General features: G+C 33.3%; 1 protein-coding gene across 2 annotated transcripts; it reads right to left on the bottom strand.

The window, feature by feature from the left end:
* Positions 1-923: 923 nt before the first annotated feature.
* Positions 924-20088, bottom strand: LOC132725383 (uncharacterized). Of its 2 annotated transcripts, none has more exons than XM_060710486.1 (2): positions 20037-20088; positions 924-3650 (listed from the first exon to the last, which is right to left on the bottom strand). In XM_060710486.1, exon 2 carries the CDS (start codon positions 3641-3643, stop codon positions 1859-1861), a length of 1785 nt encoding a protein of 594 aa, XP_060566469.1. In that variant the 5' UTR covers positions 3644-3650; positions 20037-20088; the 3' UTR covers positions 924-1858. The 2 variants fall into 2 exon arrangements, with proteins under 2 accessions (XP_060566469.1, XP_060566468.1); XM_060710485.1 differs by lacking the exon at positions 20037-20088 and adding an exon at positions 9390-9516.
* Between the last annotated feature and the right edge of the window lie 567 nt (positions 20089-20655).

Raw genomic sequence — 20655 nt, 5'->3', positions numbered from 1 at the left:
AACGTTAACACATAATGACTTTTAAGAAAGGTCAAACATGGATTTCATAGTTTTAGAGAATGTTAGAAGAAAACAGAATAAAAGTGAAATATTTTTTTTATAAAAGTAGCAATATGTAACCAAAGTACTATTTTGGCTTCCATACAAAATACTAAATCACCCTAACTTTCTTGTTTTCAGAGAGGAAGAGATGAAAAAGATGGTTAAGGTAAATGACTGATGAGTTATTTTAGATTAATATGAAAGTATACCAAACTTAAAAGCTTTTAATACAAATGAAAGCATTTTTGAGCCTGAATAGGCCTTTAAATAATATTTTCTTATAAAAAGGGGAGTATTTGTTTAACTCTATGGTACATACAAAAGATAACAACTCGTTTTCTGTGTGCAAGGATACCAAATAATGAATGTATATGTACATGAATTTACTTCACTCAAAAATATGCCAACAAAACTCATTTCCTGTCAAAAAAGCTTTTTCAAATGTTGTCAAAATAGCTTTTTTAAAATGTAAATTTACTCAAAATGCGACTTCAGTTTAGTCAAATTAAAATATTTTTAATGCTTTTCTGTTATCATTTGATACTGACTTCATAAAGTATTTACAAATGCCTTTTTATCAAAATTATGTAGTTAAAGAATGAATATTACTAAAGTCTTACAAAATTACTAAATGCTTAAACAATAAGAGCAGTTTATATAAAACATTTTGATGAGAAAAATTATAAATACATTTTTTATCCAAAAAGGAACAATAAACAACATGAAATTTATAACAAAGATAATAATAATAAACATATATTTAATAAAGAAGAATGAAAATGAAATACATTTACATATTTACAGTGAGACATATATATATATATATATATATATATATATATATATATATTTATATATATATATATATATAGTTACTTACCAGGAATTATCCACTAACCACTATTTGAGAGTTTGAAAAGTATATAAATGAAGTAAGAATTCATCTACACCTAATTGAAAAAGAGAACCAGTACTCCATGAAATGACCTAAACAATTTTCTGTTTGAAATTATTAAAATAATATTTAAAGATTGATTTATATCAACAACTAAAATAGCTTTATCTTGGTCTGACAACTAGTTAGCAAATATTGAAAAGGTTAACAATAGAGTTTTCAGACATGTTCTTGTAAAAATGTAGATTTTGGCATCTTGAATATATGAAAGCTTTATTTACAATGGCTATCTGTATTTTCAACAATACTTTAATCCAAAGTATGCGATTCTTATATAAAAGTTTGGAAGTAAAAACTTCAAAAGATAAATGTAATGTTAAAACATTATACATTTAAAGAATATATTTAAAGAGTATATAAAGAAGATAATTGTAAAATGCTTAAAATTCTCTGTAAAAAATTGACATGCAAATATGAGGCATAACAGCTTTAACATTTAAGCTTTGATTCTATGCATGCACAGAAAGGTATTTTATTGGTATTCTTTTACAAAATTCAAACATTAATTTTTCAGCAAATATCTAGCTTTATTCACTTTAAGCATATCATGGTAAATAAAAATTTTCATTTCATTGATTTCATGTTTTCTAAAATTTTGCTTAAAAGATTTGACAATTTGCAAATGAAAATTTTATAAAAATGCCATACAAATGTGATTATTGGAATATCTGTCACTGTCATTAGAAATACGTCCTACAAATGTTTGCTTGTTATAATATGGATATTAATGCTTTTGACTCAGTGTGTATGGCTAAGAAGTAGCAAGTTTAGTCTCTCTTTTTTGTAGAAACGGTCAGTGCACATTGTTGTTTTAAGCCTTTTTAATGCAAACTTTACAGGTAAACATGTTTTTTATCTTTCCTATAATACATTTGTATAAGATTTATCACAGTTTATAATGTTTAGAAAGTTGGCAATTCTTTCATTCGAAGAGTTACAACTGTAATACAGCTTCTTTGTTTCACTACACCAACAAACAGTATAGGGAGCTTTCAGATTCTCCAACACCACCTTACCCGTTGAACAGTCGCCTGATATCTCTTCTATAACACACCTTGCATCATCACACACAAAGAGAGTATCATCATCTGACAGTGACATTCCTTTAAGCTCACTCATACAACTATAAGTACAACAACGAGTACCTATCACATCACCTTGCCAGTTCATTCTTGTCACTGTCTTCATCCACCAATCAGATACATAGATAGAACTGCTGTTACATGTGACAAAATATGGAAACATGAAAATATCTTTTCCATCAAATGTTGTCAGTATAGTGCCATCCATATCAAGGATCTGAAGTTTTGTAGGCTTAAGGAATGACACAACAAGTTTACCTTGATAACAGCTTATACCAAAACATTTCTTATCAACCTTCAAAGTGTGCCTCTTTTTGAGTTTGTTTGATGAAACTGATATAAACTGTATTGTCTTTTTGTAAGGAATTGTGACAGCAAGTTCAGTACTTGTTATTGTGGTGATATCCCATGGTCCATCATCTAGTTGTAGTTGATCATACACAGATTGACTGCTGGTATCCACCATCTTTACAGCATTGTTATTGAAGTCATTGATGATAAGAAGATCTGGAGTCAGCAGAGTCATTCCTGTTATATAGCAGCTTGATTCATCTTTTGATGTCTTCACACAGATTTCTCCCTCATGTGAAGATTGTCTAGACTTTATTTGTACAGGTTGACATTCTTTATGTAAGGGTTTGTGAGTCAATATACCAAGTGACTTCTCAGTTTTAAGCTTAGTTAATAATGTTTCATTTTCTTTAAAGTGGTGCTCTTTGACATCATATGTTGAAAGTTGTGGTGCAGTTTTCTCAACATCTTCCATCAACTTTTCTGCAAGCTTAAGCTCCATAAACAGTGTATTAGCTTGTTTTGATGTGTTTAGCTGTTTGATTTTTTCTGAAGATATCTTTAAAGATTTTGTAACTTCTTCACACGATGTTTCTACTGCTGTGATATTTGAGTTATTTTCTTGTTCTGTGACCTTGGCTACATGCACAACCTGTCTCTCCAGTTCATCAAGTCTCTGGTTTATTTCTTCCCGAAACTTTTTAATATCTTCTAGTGCATCTTTTAGTGATCTGTTCGATTTCGCCGTCATTTCCTTGACATCTTTTACCATCTGTTGATACTGATCAAAAGTGGTATTAAGTGCTTGCAAGATAACTTGATATTCTTTGCTGTTTATTATATTACCAGAAGTATCAGGTATATAATCAACTTTGCAGATAGCAGCTTGGTGTTCAAGGGTAACACAAACACTGCAAAGTAAATTTTTATGGCCATTGCAGTAGAACTTCATTATTTCTTGAGGATGTTTACAACAGGGTGTTGTAAGATCATCAGACGGGCTTTTGTGGATGGATGTTGAGGGTTGATGCAAAACTTTAGGCATACTTATAGCATCTAGAACTGTATGATGTCTGGTAGATTTAAGTTTTTGGTGGACTGTAAAACATGTCTTACAAAGGTGTTCCTTGCAATCAGTGCAGTAACCATGGGCAGGGAGTCTAGTTCCTTCCTCATCACAAGGCTGGCAGTAAACTTGAAGATCTTCATCTGATGCCATGGATGTTGTCGATGATGAAAACTGTTTTGATCCTTTCTTTCCTGGGACTGCCATGTTTTACCTAAAATGTAGCATAAACAAGTTAAGTATTTGTATATTTGTTTCTTTATACTTGTGCATGTCAAATACAAAAACAAGAAACTATGGTGGCTGATTTGTGTCATTCGTGTTTTCGCCGCGACTCCGCCAAGCGAAAAGACGAGAATAAACAAGTTTAAATGGCGGTTTAAAAATAACTGGGCGTGGTCATGTACATGTATACAATCCAAGCCACGCACCGATTGCCTGTGCGCTGGGGGAACGAATCAATATTAAAGAATTAAACGAGGGGAGGGGGGCGTCCATGCTAATAAGCGTGTTTTCGCTATGCGCCTCTTCCATTTTTCAATTGTTAATTCTCGACATTTTGCTCGGCGGGGTTGTGAGTGGAAAACAAGCTAATTTGCGGGAGGGCGAGAAAAGGTTTTATTTAATAAACTTGCCCTGGGTCTCCGCTTATAAGCTTGTTTTCGACCTGCGACCCCGCATTTTTATTTTTTTAAATCTCGCACTGCGCCCCTGTGGGTTGACGTTTTATTTATTAAACTTCGCACCCGCGCCCTGGCTAATTAGCTTGTTTTCCCTCCTTCACCCCGCCATAAACTTAATTCTCGACTTATCACTTAGCGGGGTGGCGGGACGAAAACGCGCTAATTAGCTGGAGCGCGGGGCGAAGTTTATCTGTTTACATTCCCCGTGCACCCGCTTATTCGCGTGTTTCCGCTCCGCGCCCCCGTTAATTCCCGGTCGTGGGACGAAAACACAAATGGCACATGTCAGCCACCATAAGAACAGTTCGGAAGTGCAAACATTTGCTTGCCTGTGATAATATTAATCGAGTTCAGTTTAAATCATATCAGAATGGTTAATATCACATGGAAAACCTCCAGCTTTACAAGTAAAAAAATCAACGTCCATCTTTGCATTATTTCAGACATAAGTTGGCAAGACAAGAGAAGAACCACCATCCTTTTAAAAGCTAGCTGCATAGATCATTACATGACAAAAAATAATATACAAAATGTACATGTAGTTTCTTTGAGTTTTGACATCTATGCTGTGTTTTAAAGGCCGGGGAATGTGAACTCAGATATCCGTACGGATGGCCATTAAGCATATTAGGTACAAGAGGCGGGGTTTTATTATCATGACCTGAGGTCAGCATGCTTGTAAATATAAACATGTGGTCTGCAATAGTATAGGAGAGTTCAGCATTCAGGAGAGATAAAGAAGTTGTGTATTTATTGGGGGGTAATGATTTGCAATTTGATGAAAAGGTAATAGCAGTGCTCTCATGATGTTTATTGCAATTACATATTTTTACAATGAAGTGTATAATTTATGAAATCGGTGATAGTCAGTATATACAAACAGTAAATACTAATTGTTTAGAAATGCCTTGTATATAGAAAAAATGTAACTTACATTTATCTGTTTGTCCACTTGACTCTTTTATTTTTTTGGGAAACAAAACTTATTTTTTTATGAATTCTGGTGAACTAAATTATGGTTATGAAAAGTAAAGTTAAAAATATTAAATGTTTGTTTCATTTTCACTTTCAATGAATTCTATTAGGAAACAGTGTACACAAAACCTATCGTTATTTTCACATAATATGTACAAATCACTTATGATCCATTAGTTTGAATACAATGTATATTGTTTTATTTATTGCCTATGTTGTTGTCTTACTCTGCGCGGCCGGTAGATAGTATCCATATATTTATTCCAGATTTGGTCTCTGTAGTTGTAGTTGTAAGGCTTGTAATTCTTTTTACCACGTTGCCTGCGTGGTGCTCGTGGATCTTTTGGATTCCATACTGATGTATGATCCCGGTCAACATTGTGATTCCAGTGCAGAACACTTAGCATTGACCGGACTTGATATGTGTCATCACTGAATGCAATCCTCTTGTCCTGGAAGATGTTCATCACATTATTGAACGATTCCACGTATGATGTGTTCCTAGCCAGTATATAGTCTTGGGGAGATTTATAAATCACCGACTTTTCAATGACAGTCTGTAACATTTTTTCTGCTTTTGGGTCAGTAATGACTGTCCTTGATGGTTCATAGTTAGGATCTATTTTGCATCTTGATGTTTGGTGACAATCGCTGTGCTCATTTTTATAATGTGAGGTAATATTCTTCAGAAGTTTCTTCAGATTTTCCGGATTGCTCGCGCAGTTTCTGATTGCCCAGTGAAAATGAGTGGCAATTGGTTCAACCTTGTCTACCAACTGCTCCAACCAAGTATTCCCTTGCTTGTATTTTGGTCCAGAAGATACCGCTTTCATTGCTTTCTTCACAGATTTCACTCCATGCCATGAGTCATTCTGGTTCAGAGTATCAGGCCTGTCTTTCACCATCTTATTAATGGACATGTTCCTGTCGTGTGTATGCACATTCACAGTTACATCTTTGGAATCAAAGTATTCATATGCTTTTTCAGTTCCAACTTTCTCATGTCCCTGTGACACAATATCATCAGACTTTGTTACAGTCACACATTGAAGGACTTTGTGTGATTTTTCACCAAGCGCAACGATGCTGCTGTCTTTGGCATTTTTTCTCCAACCATGCCGAGCGTCAGTCATGATGTCAATGCCATCGAGGTCTTCATACCAGGCGATTTCCTCAAGTAAAGCTTCATCAATTGATGATTCATATGCCTCCTTTACACTTTGATTGAAGACCTTTGATATGTTTCGTCTCTTTGGTTTTGTTATACTACCAATATTTTGCTGTATCAGCAAACCTTGTGTAGTGAACAGGCAGCATTCCACTACATGTTATTGCATGATGCATTCTGGTTGACAAGAAATTCATTATTTGGCAGGTAGGGTGACGACGACCACTTGGTAATGTGTGGGTTCTCTGCATTATCGCACTGTAATGTATTTACCACTACATGTCCACGGTACACAGTTTTTACAATTTTCTGTTTATGTCTACATAACCTAGCATGATTTTCTGATATTGTCACCAGCTGTTGCAACGATGTTGATGCCGTCACAAATAGGCTATCTTCAGTGTCTTTTCTGTCCACTTGTGCAAAAGATGTAGTTGTTGAGTCGTCTTTCTCACTAGGATCATGACTGTCAATCCAATAATTGAGAACAGAATCTAAAATATCACCATTGTTGACTGCTCTGTTTAATAATTCTGTCAATCTGTCCCTTACATGTTGCATTTTTTTTTGCATTAAATTCCTGTTTTTTGTCAGATTCACCAGGTATTTAAATTTTAAAACTAGGTGGTCTTCTTCTATTCATGTTCAATAATTCCCAATGATCAACCTTGTATACGTGTATAATATTCCTTTTTATTTTTAGTCACAAAGAGTTTGAAGTGTTATGATAGGGATTTGGTATATATCTTAGGTAATTAATTAGTTGGGGGAGTCCTTCTGTATCTAGGGTGAGGAAGATGGCAATATATTAATTTTAATCAAATTATGGCATTGACAAAATTCAAGGTATTATACCTTAGATGTGTTTCAATTGTAATTTAGACTGTGTACATGAACAGAGTCGAATTATATACTAAATAATAATGCATTTATTTCACTTTTTCTTTAGATTACATACTTTACCTATTACACTAGATAGACTATTCCAATTTTGTGTTAGAACTGACCAATACCTCACCACTTGATCATAAAGTAATAACAGTGATTTTATCTATAGTGCAAATGAGAAACACATGTTTCATGCTGTGTACTTGTGCAGTGTGTGTCAATAATCAGTTTGCAGAGAAAGATCATTCTGATATATATCTAAATTATAACATTACATGTATTTAAATTATTGGTGTACTAATAGTGATTTGGACTTGTATACTTTGTTCAATGGCTGAGGAAACTATCAGGGTAACACTTGAATTATTACCAGAGCAATTAGAGACAATTAATCAACTGTTTAATTATAATGACTGGGACTACAGGAAATTCAAAGACAAAACATAAGTTCAGAAGTGTCAACTCAAACTTGTAGAGAAGATGAAAATGATAGCAATGTGACAAACTTTCGGATCCAACAAGATCATGACCAAGAAGAGTGTATTTACTGTCTGTGTAGGCCATGTATAACAGATGAAAGGAACAGGCAACTTTGGTGGGAATCTGAAAATAGCCCTCCCACTCAAGGAATAGAAGCTTACGCAAGGAATTATACAAGCGCTTTTGGACAATGCTACTTCATCGTAATGCATGGTCAGATCTGCGTTATGTCGAAGCAAAAACTGCTGCCCTACAAGGGGACAGGCGATTTAGAAAATATGTGTGGCACAGGCGTGATATTATACCGAAATGTGTTTTAAACATTGTGAGGGAGTGGTTCCCGAATCCAGTTGGTGAACCATACATGGGCCACTTGTGGGAATAGACAGTGATGCACATTTAGGTGATACATAAATTTGAATGTTTCTTTTACATCTAACAATCAATATATCAACAATTAACTTATAGTGATGTCATTTCAAGTTAATAAATTCATGATTGTAGGGATAGAATATAACACAATCAATAAATAAAAATTCAAGTTCATTGCTTTCATAGTATTTCTCTGGTAGTATTTATTGCCCTAGTATTTATTTCCCCGCCATCTGTCAAACTCTACTGTGAGAATGTTTATACCTAGAGAGATGTAGTTGGCTGAGAGAAAGGTCATAACCTCTGTACAACTGTCAATCAAATATACAGGGAAATTTGAATTTTTAACTGTTTTCAAAAAAATATTTTTTTAAAGTAGTACTTCTAAGTATCACAGAGATCTGTAACTTTCAAGGAATGTTGCTTACATGATAAAGAAGTGATGTGCCAATTTATAGCAAATAATATGAGGTATGTCTCTTTAAATTTTGAAATTTCATTTTTCTATCTCTCTCTGATTATGCTAGCAGACAGCATACAGAGTTCAACAGCAGTGGCCATTTTTCTGCTTGTCTGCCTTTTATACTTGTTCCCAGGCCTTTAAATGCTAAAATTTATAATGATTTATATGTAGCAGCTGTAAAAATATCTTCAATACAAAATCTCTTCGATCGCCAAAATAGGTGTTTATTGTGTAGAAATGAACATTATACACAGAGATGTTCAAAGCTAATAATTTTCATATCTGTTATGCATAGTACAGTTTTTAACCCGATTAATAATACTATATTTCCTCTAATAAACACTCCGAGAATGTGAGATTTTCCAACTAAAGGGATATTAATTGAAATACTATCAAAATAAATGAATCTACAGTGTTTACATTGTTTACCATATAGTAATATATACTGCATTGAAATTTGTGTTGTGCTGTGTTGTGTCTACCTATAACCAATTAATTAATATATACCTACTCACCTACCATCACACTTTTATGAGAATTTTTGTGCAAACAAAACAAAAGAAGAAAGGTTCAGTATACAAAAATGTATTTGTGAGAAATTTCAAGCTATGAGTTAATTTAAAGATGAAATATACAGTTAAAAGGTTAAAAACAGTTTGTAACTCATGGCACATTTCAGTTGCCCGGCCATTGCCTAAACTGATCCAGTCCAATGTGATGTGTGCAAGTTCATTATTATCATTTTATATCAATCAATACGATCGTAAATTTTTGTTTCATATTAAAGATATTGAAATTGTACTGTCAAATCTTGCTCAGATTATTATAAAAAAGCAAAACTTGCGTTAAAAGTAACAACAGCAAAGCATTGTATATATAATTTGTTATTTCAGCTTTTAAATGAATTGTTTAAAAAAACTGTACCTTACAAAATCCTTAAATTGTTTCACAGGTTAAAACATGTCCGCTTCTATGTTAAAAAGGGTGTATAAATATTGACTTTAATATCAATATCACTTCCTTATCGCATGGTTTGGAACATTTCCTTTGTTCTTACTAACCCATTATACTCAGTACACTTCAATGAGCATGTGATATATAACAGTACAGTTTTTTCATTGATTCATATAGGCGAAAAAACTCGACTCGTATGGAAAGCCATTCTGCCATGCGAATTGCTATTTGCAAATTGTTATTTGCGAAATGACAAATGCGAAATGATATTTGCTAATGATAAATGCAAAATGCTTATTGACACAAGGTTATTTCAGATCAATTTCCAGCATTAATTCAGACCGCTGTCTTCCAGGAAGGTAGGTAGTAAACAGATGTTTGCGAAGTAAAAACAAGATAAACAGTAATAAAGAATATTTTACACATGTTTGGGTTTTTTAAGCTTCAATTAAGGCGTGAAACAGTATCCTCAAGTACTTAATGCAGGGGATACTTTGTACCAGGAATGACCAGATATTACAAATAATATTTAGTATTTACATAATAATAAATGACCAGATATTACAAATAATATTTAGTATTTACATAATAATATTTCCATAAGAAATTTCTTTTGTATGCAGTGTTTTTCCTTTTAATTTTATAAAAAATTTTGGCATTTTTTGGGGAAATTTAAAAGTTTTTTTTTTTACCATATTTACTTTAAATGAAAACCAGGGGTTTTTGCTAACTTTTTGGCCCCAAACCCATGACTTTTTTAAATGTTTTGGGGCCAATGCTTATCAAATGTTTATTCTTTTACTGTGTGATAAATATTGAATAGAACTTTAGTATCATTAGCAGTAATTGACCATTTAAATATGTTTTTAACTTTTTTATCAATTGTTTAAAAGTCATTTCCGGTATTTCGCTTGTTATGTATATAGTGTAAATAGTTATCAAAATCAATAAATATCCAAGCTACAGTTTTGAATACTTTTTATATGAAAATGTCTGTAATAGATTGTGATTTGTGAATATTTAATTATCTCAAAATGACCAAAATGTAACATATTGTTGGAAATTCCATGAGACGCTCAATTTTGAGGAAACATTTGCTTTCTATTTGTTTGCTATCTAATATAGATAATTATACTCTTTCAAAACATTTTATAGGTAGTGCTCCTACTTTAGAAGAACTTAAATGGAAACTCCTGTCCTTAAAAGCATCAAGAAAGATGCCAACAAGTTCTCTAGTTGTTGCAACAAAACAGAAAATGAAGGTATGATTTTTAGCTTCAAGAATATTTCAAGATATTGTACTCACCCTGGTATCGGCAATCGCGTCAGCTTCACAGCTTGGTTAATTTTTGCGGGCAAGTACAGTAGCCATTGTCACAAAGGATATCAATTAAAAATAAAAGTACTCATTATGACAGCAGGCAGCTGTAATTGTAGATAAAGGTTTAAAATATTGACCAACGCCTTACTGAAAAGCCATCCATAGTAATCTTACAGTTCCTATTGTTGATAGTAAAAACTAGGCAATAAGTTCTTGATAAGTGATCCACCCGAACCACAACGTACATACAAAAACTGTAGCTTGATTTAGACTATTTATTGACATTTATGGTAATGAACACTGCCAATGCCCTGTAGCAAGTAACAATAAATACTTACTGTTATTGTTTCGTATTGCAGGCTGAGGAGTACTTGATACGCTGTGGGGTGAATGAGAACAGAGCTGGAGCTTAAGTTGATGCGCTCTTTCAAACACAGAGTATTGAAACTGCACTTAGGTTGTAATGATGACTATGAAATTGTGAGAAACAGACTGCTAGTAGAATATTAACTTCATGATGAATGTTAAAACGAGGGTTATATAGTCCTTTTAATTATGATGGACGAGATGGTTGATGAAGATAATTTTTCTGTTTTTAACTACATTCAACACAATAAGAAGTATATTGGAGCCACAAGGTTATACATGGGTATGCAAAACAAACCACTGATGTACTTCAGTGACTCTGAGGAAAAAGTGTGTCCAGCTGAAATGTCAGCAAAACAAAGCAAACCGGAAAATGTAGGTTGAGCTAATGCGTCATCGAAGCAAAGTGGCTCAGCAAATGTGCAAACGGAGAAAATGTGTCAAGAGAATTCAAGGACTTGAAAAGTAGAGGTGATAATTTAGAATCAGTAGATCGATTACGTCGATGCTAATAAATTCTGTCCAGTATATGCCACCGATCCAAAAATAGTCTGTTACTGTAAAGGAATGTGATGTGACTTGCTGAAATCTTATGCCAGGACTTAAATAAAATGATGGTCATTAAAGTAATGGAGCATGTTTACCTTCTTTGTTTCAATGTTAGCTTTGTCTAATGTAACTTGTTTCTAATATTTTAACTTTTTTATACTGATATTTTAAATTTTGATTGTACATGTATCTCTGTCAAAATCTCTAATAAAGTGACAACTTTGAATACTTGAGCTTTGCCTGTAATACGACCAGCTCTTGTTTTAATTCTTTTCAGTAATGCAAAAGAAATTGTTTCAAAAGTTTGCTTTATTTTTTTTTCTTCCGAAAAATCAATTGCACTGTCCTCTAAAGGTCCCTTCATATCTAGTTTTTTTTTACATGTTGATTTTTTTAGAGTCATATTAAATAAATATATAAGGAAATGAACGCTTTCATAGTCCTTTCTTTCAAGACATTTTGTAAGACGAAAATATATTTGTTTAAAATTTTTGGGATTCATATAACAAGAATTTATATAATGTTAGTCTTATTACTAGTACATGTACTTCACCTCTTATTGTATGTACCAAAATGGTAATGGAGTGGAGTTTCCCTATACTAGAATGAGTTGTTGTGTACCTGGATTTTGTTCAATTAATGAAGTTGTCTGATTATCTGGCTTTTATTATTACTCAATTTGAAATATGTAAAAAAAATATTAACGCCATTTTTACCGTAAGAACTGGATAAAAATAACTTGCAACCTGATTGACAGAATACTGGCTACCATTGACGTTTATAAATGAAACTTTTGAATAAAAGAAAAAGACATGAAGTTGTTTTTTCAGTATTGTATGGGACATTTATCATGTTTATTAGTTATGAGTACAAGTTAACAGAATTTATATGTGAGTTGATTCTGCTTGTATTATTATTTCAGTCTTTGCTGTGTACTTTTTTATTATAATATGCAGTCATTTGATGCCAAAACAATAATATGATGCTACATGTATGTTTTCCATTAAATGAGTCCGAATAAGTACAGGGTTCAACTTCGTTGTCCACCTGTCTGTCCGTCCGTTTGTCTGTCCGTCACACTTTTGTGTCTGCTCCACAACTCTACTACAAGAGGTATCCACTTGAAACTTGATAGGAAGCTATATCACATGAAAAGGTGCACAAGAACCATAACTTTTCCTTTCATAGTTTATGAGTTATTGCCCTTTGTAAATTTCTAAACTAAATTCTCATCTGGGCTATATCAAAAAGTATAATAGATATCAATTTGAAGCTTTGTAGGTAGATTAATTACATATATGTGAAGTGTATTACACAAGAACCATAACTCTTTTTTTCATAGATTAAGAGTTATTACCTTTTGTAAATCTTAATAGCAGTACATGTCCGGGCCATATGTCAGATAGGTCAATACATCTCATTCGCATATACGCAGAAAAAGATGAGCACTTTTGCAACATGCAACTCTGTTGAAAATAAATATAAGTGTTACAATTCGGCCTTCATGTTAAAAGAGACATTCCATTCTGTGTTATATGAGGCGAGACATAGCTACTTCCGTTTCCGAAAGGACCCGTCCAGTTTAAAGTTTGGTTTTAGATCACAATGTAAAAACATCCCTTAAATGATATAAAACTTATTAATATCTCATATTCTAGCTGTATATTTTATACTGGTAATATTCAATCATAGCATTTGTATCAATGGATTATCTTTTGATAAATATCTGTATTTTAAGCAACATTTTTTCCCAATTCATATAGTGTTACCCATAAAATTTAAACTCTGCTTGGAGATACCTAATTTTTCAATATGCTATTAAGTTTGTTAAGTTAAACGTGTATTTTCTTTTGCCTTCTTTTGGATATTTTGTATCTCTGTTTTATTATAACATGCATGTTTCTGAGATTTACAGAAAGAAGAGAAAGAGATTGCAACATAGTGAGTCAGAAGCTTTGCTGCTGTTGTTGATGATGATGGAGATTGCTAAGTTCAGCTTGTTAATTTGTAGTTTATAATTGACGTGTTTCTTCCCTTGAATTTGATTCTGATGTGTTCTCTCCTTTAATTTTGTTCTTTGTTTGAATCAAATAAATAAGACACATGATTTTTACAAAATTGTTGATTTTTTTTCTCAAATATCTCTCTACCAATACTGTTAAATCCCTCTCAGGGACAAGTACAGTCGTCCTGTTTTACCCAGATAGAGAGAGAATGGGAGTTCCAATGAATTGTGCAGGCACATAGTACTCTGAACCCACAATTATTCATTGATACGAACTTTTAGGCTATTTCTAATGCTCGAAGAACAACCAAATAGGTCCCCGTCGAGGATCGAACTTGGGAACTATCACATCCCATGCGAGTGTCCTACCAGTGGACCAGCTCGTCTCAATTTGGGGGATAGCCTATTGTTCTAGGAAAAATGTTAGTATTTTGCATTTTGACCAAAAATCCCTCTTTTCGCCGAGGAACATGAATTCATACATGAGAATACATACTGGAGAGATAGTATTGTTTAGCCATATCGCTTGTGTAACAACAACTAAATAAATGTACTATAGTCATGCCAACTTCGCAGCATGTTTATGAGTTACATATAATGCCTCGATAACCATATACATATATATTGAATTTAATTGTTCAATCTAAAATTGTCACAGATGCGAATAATAACTACCGCACAACAAACTTTAACTTCATGCAGGAATAATTAAAGCCTTTATACATAAAATGTCTAATTTCAAGGGCACATAACTCTGCAATGCCTGAATTGAAAGACCATAAATTTGTGGCATGCTCATATTCACTTCATGATTATGATATAATTCAAGATTGAAGCCAGTCACTTAAGAAATATGAAAGCAGTTTGCTCCACAATTTTTTATGTTCAAATAATACATATGTGCATGTCTATATTCAAGGGCATCTGCAATGCCTGGATTGCCCTAACTGACTTTTGTAAAATGTATATCTTCACTTCATGATGTTGATGTATTGTAAGTTTGTAACCGATCCCTAAAGAATTGTGAAAGAAGCTGGCGCCACAAGAATGTAGGTATTTATGCATATAGGCCAACCGACCACCCCAACAACCGACTCAATAATTTCCCTTCTTAAACTTTATTTGCGGGAGTATTATAATGGTTAAAATTATGTACATGTATAACAAATGAATCGATAATTCTTTATTCATAATTTTACTGTGACAGAATGATTTTATTTACATGTATTCCAAACCTTTTCACTTCTATATACTCTATGATCAAATTTGAAAACAAATGTTCTATCAAGATAAGTTGGCATCTGCCATCTGTATTGTTCAATGACAGAAAGGGCCCATTCGGAAAACATTTTTGAAAGCAATATTGATTACGTTCATAACAGTTTTTATTTGCAAGCAATGATCAACCTCCACTTCATCAGCAACTTTGCTCTGCTCGGTACAGCAATACAATTCAGCAGTAGTGTACATCATGTTTGGTATTTCAGAAAGAGATCTTACATTCTTCATCTTTCGCACACGATGCTTATTCCAATGGTGTGCATGATATTGAAGTTGTAGGAATGAAACAGAACTTCAAGCAATATATACAAAGAACGTTGTCTGTTTGCAAAACACCACTCAAATTAATCCATGCACGTCTGTAACAGAGATTATCTCAAATATTGCCAAAACCATTCGATCCTTTGGTTGTGATTCGATGATCTATCCATTACAGCACATCTGATAAACATATCATTGTGGTGAGAACGAAGAAGTGTTTTGACATCAGCAATATTTACATATTCTGTAGCCGGTCCAAATGAACGGAACCTTCTTGAGCTCACGAATTGACTTTAAAAAGTAGGTGCATATCAGACATGGATTTTTGTTTGTTTCGTCTGCTATGAGCCAAATCAACCTTCTGCTCCAACCATCTTTTGCCCCATGAATACAAATCCCTAAAGGTTCCATCTATATGCCACATATTGTTTGAACCTTTAACTCTCTGTAATTGATGCAGCTCTTTTTAATGGATCGTTACAGATACAGTGTATTACGTCCCTTACAGTTGACTTACAAAACCGGGGGGGGGGGGGTTTAGTATAAATAATTCAATACCGAATCTTAGAATGTAAAGTCCGACTATTTGAAGTACATGTAACTGTAAATGGAATGAGAGGCACAAGTTTAATTTTTTATGTGCCAGTTTATCAAACAATTAAAAGATAAATTCGTCAATTTGCTGGTCATTAATTCCAGCCCCAAAGAGTAAGAAGCGCATATAGCCATTTCGCATTTGTCATTTCGCAATAATCACTAGCAAATGTCATTTCGCAAATTGCATTTCGCAATAATCATTAGCAAATGTCATTTCGTAAATTGCAATCGGCATGGCAGAATGGCGTTCCATATGTTATTTTATATCAAACAAGAACTTAGCGAGTCGGACGTGTCGCCTGACAATAGCATAAAATATTATGTATACATGTATAAGCAAATAAGCAATTAGCAAATAAGCAAATTGGCAAATAAGCAAATTGGCAAATAAGCAAATTGGCAAATCAGCAATTAGCAAATAAGCAATTAAGTAGTTGGCAAATAAGCAAAGTGGCATGTCCCTACCGGCATTCCATAGTTAACAATAGAGTTTTAAGACATGTTCTTGTAAGATGGTAGGTTTTGCCATCTCGAATATATAAAAGCTTTATTTCGATGGCAATCTCTCTTAACACCAAAACATTTATTGATTATTTAAATATATGTCACAGTTTTGAGACATATGTTCTACAACATTCTTCTTGATATAAGATAGATATCAATGTTTTCACTCAGAGGTTATGGCTTTGCAGCAACAACTTTAGTTTCTTTTTGTAGAAACGGTCAGTGCACATTGGTTGTTTTAAGCCTTTTAATGCAAACTTTACAGGAAAGCGATTTTTTGTTAACCGTTCCTAAAATACATTTGTTTAAGTTTTATGAAAGTTTATAAATGTATAGGAAGTTGGCATTAATTTTATATAAACCATGAGAATTGTATTTTTTTAAAAACTACTGTCACAACTGCAATGCAGCTTCTTTGTTTCACCAAACCAACAGACAGTATAGGGAGCATTTAGATTCTCCAACACAACCATTCCTGTAGAACAGTCTGATATCTCTTCTATAACATTTCTTTGATTATCACACACAAAGACAGTGCCATCCTCTGACAGTGAAATTCCCATAGGGTAACTCATACCTCTATAACTACCTATCACATCACCTTGCCAGTTAAATCTTGTTATTGTCTTCATGTCCCAGTCAGATACATAGATACAACTTCTGTTACATGTGACATAATCTAGACATTTAAAAATGTTTTTTCCATCAATGGTTGTTAGTATTGTGCCATTCATATCAAGTATCTGAAGTTTTGGGGGTTTAAAGAATGACACAACAAGTTTATTTTGGTAACATCTTATACCATGACAGTCTCCATCAACCTTCATAGTGTGCTTTTTTTGAGATTGTTTGATGCGATTAATATAAATTGTATTGTTTGTATGCCAGGTATTGTGACAGCAACTTCAGTACTGGTAAATCTCGTGATATCCCATGGTCCATAATCTAGTTGTAGTTGATCAGTCACAGACTGACTGCTGATATCCACCATCTTTACAGCATTGTTAAAGTAGTCAGTGATGATAAGAAGATCAGGAGTCAGCAGAATCATTCCTGTTATCCAGCAAATTGTTTTATCTTTTGATGTCTTCACACAGATTTTTCTATCATGTGAAGATTGTCTAGACGTTATTTGTACAGGTTGACATTCTTTATTTAAGGTATTATATGTCAATGTACCTAATGACCTTTCTGTTTTAAGCTTGGTTAATATTGTTTCATTCGCTTGAAAGTGGTGCTTTTTGATATCATATGTTGAAAGCTGTTGCGCAGTTTTCTCAACATCTTCCACCATTTTTTCTGCAAGCTTAAGCTCCATAAAGAGTTTATTAGCTTGTATTGATGTGTTGAGCTGTTTGATTTTTTCTGAAGATATCTTCAAAGAATTGCTGATTTCTTCAAGCGATGTTTCCACTGCTGTGAAAGTTGAGTTATTTTTTTGTTCTGCAACATTGACAACAAGAAAAACCTGTCTCTCCAATTCATCAAGTCTCTGGTTTATTTCTTCTCGAAACTTTTTAATATCTTCTAGTGCATCTCTTAGTGACCTGTCCGATTTCAGCGTCATTTCCTTGACATCTTCTACCATCTGTTGACAATGATCAAAAGTGGTATTAAGTGCTTTCAAGATACCTTGATATTCTTTGCTGCCTGTTATATTTCCAGAAGCATCAGGTATATGATCAACTTTGCAGAAAGTAGCGTGGTGTTCAAGGGTAACACAAACACTCCAAAGTAATTTTCATGGTCATTGCTGTAGAACTTGATAATTTCTTGTGGATGTTTACAACAGTGTGTTGTTAGATCATCAGACAAGCTTGTGTGAATGGGTGCAATGGGTGCTGAGGTTTGCTGCAAAACTTTAGGCATACTTATAGCATCTAGAACTGTATGATGTTTGGAAGATTTAAGTTTTTTGTGAACTGTAAAGCATGTTTTTTGCAGTCAGTGCAGTAACCATGGGCAGGGAGTCTAGTTCCTTCCTCATCACAAGGCTGGCAGTAAACTCGATGATCTTCATCTGATGCCATAGATATTGTTGATGATGAAAATTGTTTTGATTCTATCTTTCCTGGGACTGATATTTGTTAACTAAAATGTAGCATAAACAAGTTCAATATTTGTCCATTTGTTTCTTTATACAAGGGCATGTCAAGTACAAAAACTATGGTGACGGATTTGTGCCATTCGTGTTTTCACCCCATGACCGCGCCAAGCAAGCGAAAAGTCGAGACTAAAATTATAAACTAGTTAAAATGGCGGGGATGCGAAGCGAAAACATGCTAATTAATAATAAATTAATAAATAAAACTTCGCCGTATGGGGGAGCAAAGCCAGATTTAAGAAATAAAACAGGGGTGGGGGCGCAGAGCGAAGACACGCTAATTAACGCCCTCGCTAATAAGCGTGTTTTTGCCACGCGCCTCTGCCATTTTAACTAATTAATACTCGACTTTTCGCTCATTGGGGTTTTGGCTGGAAATCAGGCTAACTTTTATTTATAAAACTTCGGCCGGGCCCCTGCTAATTAGGGTGTTTTCTACCCGCGAACCTGCCGTTTTATTTATTAAACTTCGCATCGCGCCCTTGCTAACAAACATGTTTTCCCTCCGTATCCCCGCCATAAACTTGTTCATTCTCGACTTTTGCTAGCCAGTGATAATATTAATCGAGTTGAGTTGAAATGATATCAGAATGGTAAATGTCATATGGCAAACCTCCACCTTCACAAGTCATGAGAAAATCAACGTCCATCTTTGAATTATTTCAGACATGAGATGGCAAGACAAGAGTAGAACCACCACCCTTTTAAAAGCTAGTTGTATAGTTCAGTTCATCACATGACAAAAAATATACACGTAGTTTCTTTGAGTTTTGAGATCCATGCTGTGTTTTAAATGATGAAATTTATAATGTTTCATATGTAGCATCTGTAAAAAAGTAGGTTTCCAGGCACTGAATATCTTCATTACAAAATCTCTTTGATCTATATTGTGTGGGCATGAGCATTATACACAGAGATATTCAAAGGTAATAATTTTAATATATGTAATACTTAGTGCAGTATTTAATTAACTGTCAGTGATGTTTCGATTAATAATACTATATATCCTTTAATAAACACCCCGGAATGTGTCATTTTCCAACTAAAGATATATTCATTAAAATAGTATCAAAATAAAAGAATCTACAGTTTTTGCATTGTTTACCATTTGGTTATATATACTAAAATAACGAAGCAATATTGAAATTTGTGTTGCTTTATGTTGTGTCTACCTACCTACCCACAAACCATCACGCTTTTTGAGATTTTTTGTGAAAAAAAAAGTAAAAGAAGAAATGTTTAGAAGAAATGTTCATTATACAAAAAGTATTTGTGAGAAGTTACATACTATGAGTTAATTAAAAGATGAGATATACTGTTAAAAAGTTAAAAACAGTTTGTACACTAAAAACTCATGGCATATTTTAGTTGCCCCTTGCCTAAACTGATACAGGTTATGGGCTTGGACAACAAAGGCCTGCAGAAAATTCCAAAGTATGATTAGTGCTTGTCCATTTCAATCAATACAATCTTTAAGGTTTTATTGGATTTGAAATGTTAAAATTGAACAGTCCAAACTTGCTCACATTATTAAAAAGAAGCAAAGCTTACGTTAAAAAACAACAGCAAAGCATGGTTTATCTAATTCATTATTTAACCTTTTAAATAAATTATTTAAAAATACTGTACCTTACAAAATCCTAAAATTGTTTCACATGTTAAAAATTGACCGCTTCTTTGTTGAAAAAGGTGTATATATATTGACATGTATCAATATCACTTCCTTGTTTCGCAACAATGATTTATCATAATATCCTTTAACCTTTAACTTCCTGCTTGCAGATACTACCCCTGAGAGACCAGTACATACCTAGATCAATCGTCGTACTGTGCCATCAAATCATATTCTGCACTGTTCATTATTCAGTCAAAACTCATTTTGAAAATGACCCTAAAAACTATGAATGGTTATGTCTAGATTGAAAGATGAAAAAGTCCATTTAGGATATTTAGTGGGGTATGGAATAAATACAGGTAGATTTAGTTTTAAAGATTTCTAAACTTATTGATATAATTCACCTTTATCTGATTTAATGAACAGTAGCTATCGAACAGGAATTTTTTAAACTTTAAAATGCACTTTCTTTTTCAAAACAAACGACTTAAAACTATTCAAAAACATACATATATATAATGTTTGTTTGCATTTGAAATCTTAATTTCAAAGGAATTCATTTCTAGGTTGTGATTTATTTTAAATATTTGGTGATTAAACACTATATTAAAGGCTCGATACAAATTGTTTTTC

The sequence above is a fragment of the Ruditapes philippinarum genome, unplaced genomic scaffold (assembly GCF_026571515.1).
Source record: "Ruditapes philippinarum isolate M1 unplaced genomic scaffold, ASM2657151v2 ctg15720_1_1_1_1, whole genome shotgun sequence".
Taxonomy (NCBI): domain Eukaryota; kingdom Metazoa; phylum Mollusca; class Bivalvia; order Venerida; family Veneridae; genus Ruditapes; species Ruditapes philippinarum.
The sequence above is the reverse complement of the archived record's forward strand: the minus strand, read 5'-3'. Positions and strand labels throughout refer to the sequence as shown.

Coding starts and splice junctions, on each gene's coding strand:
- LOC132725383 (XM_060710486.1), bottom strand. CDS start 3,643: ATGGCAGTCCCAGGAAAGAAAGGATCAAAACAGTTTTCATCATCGACA.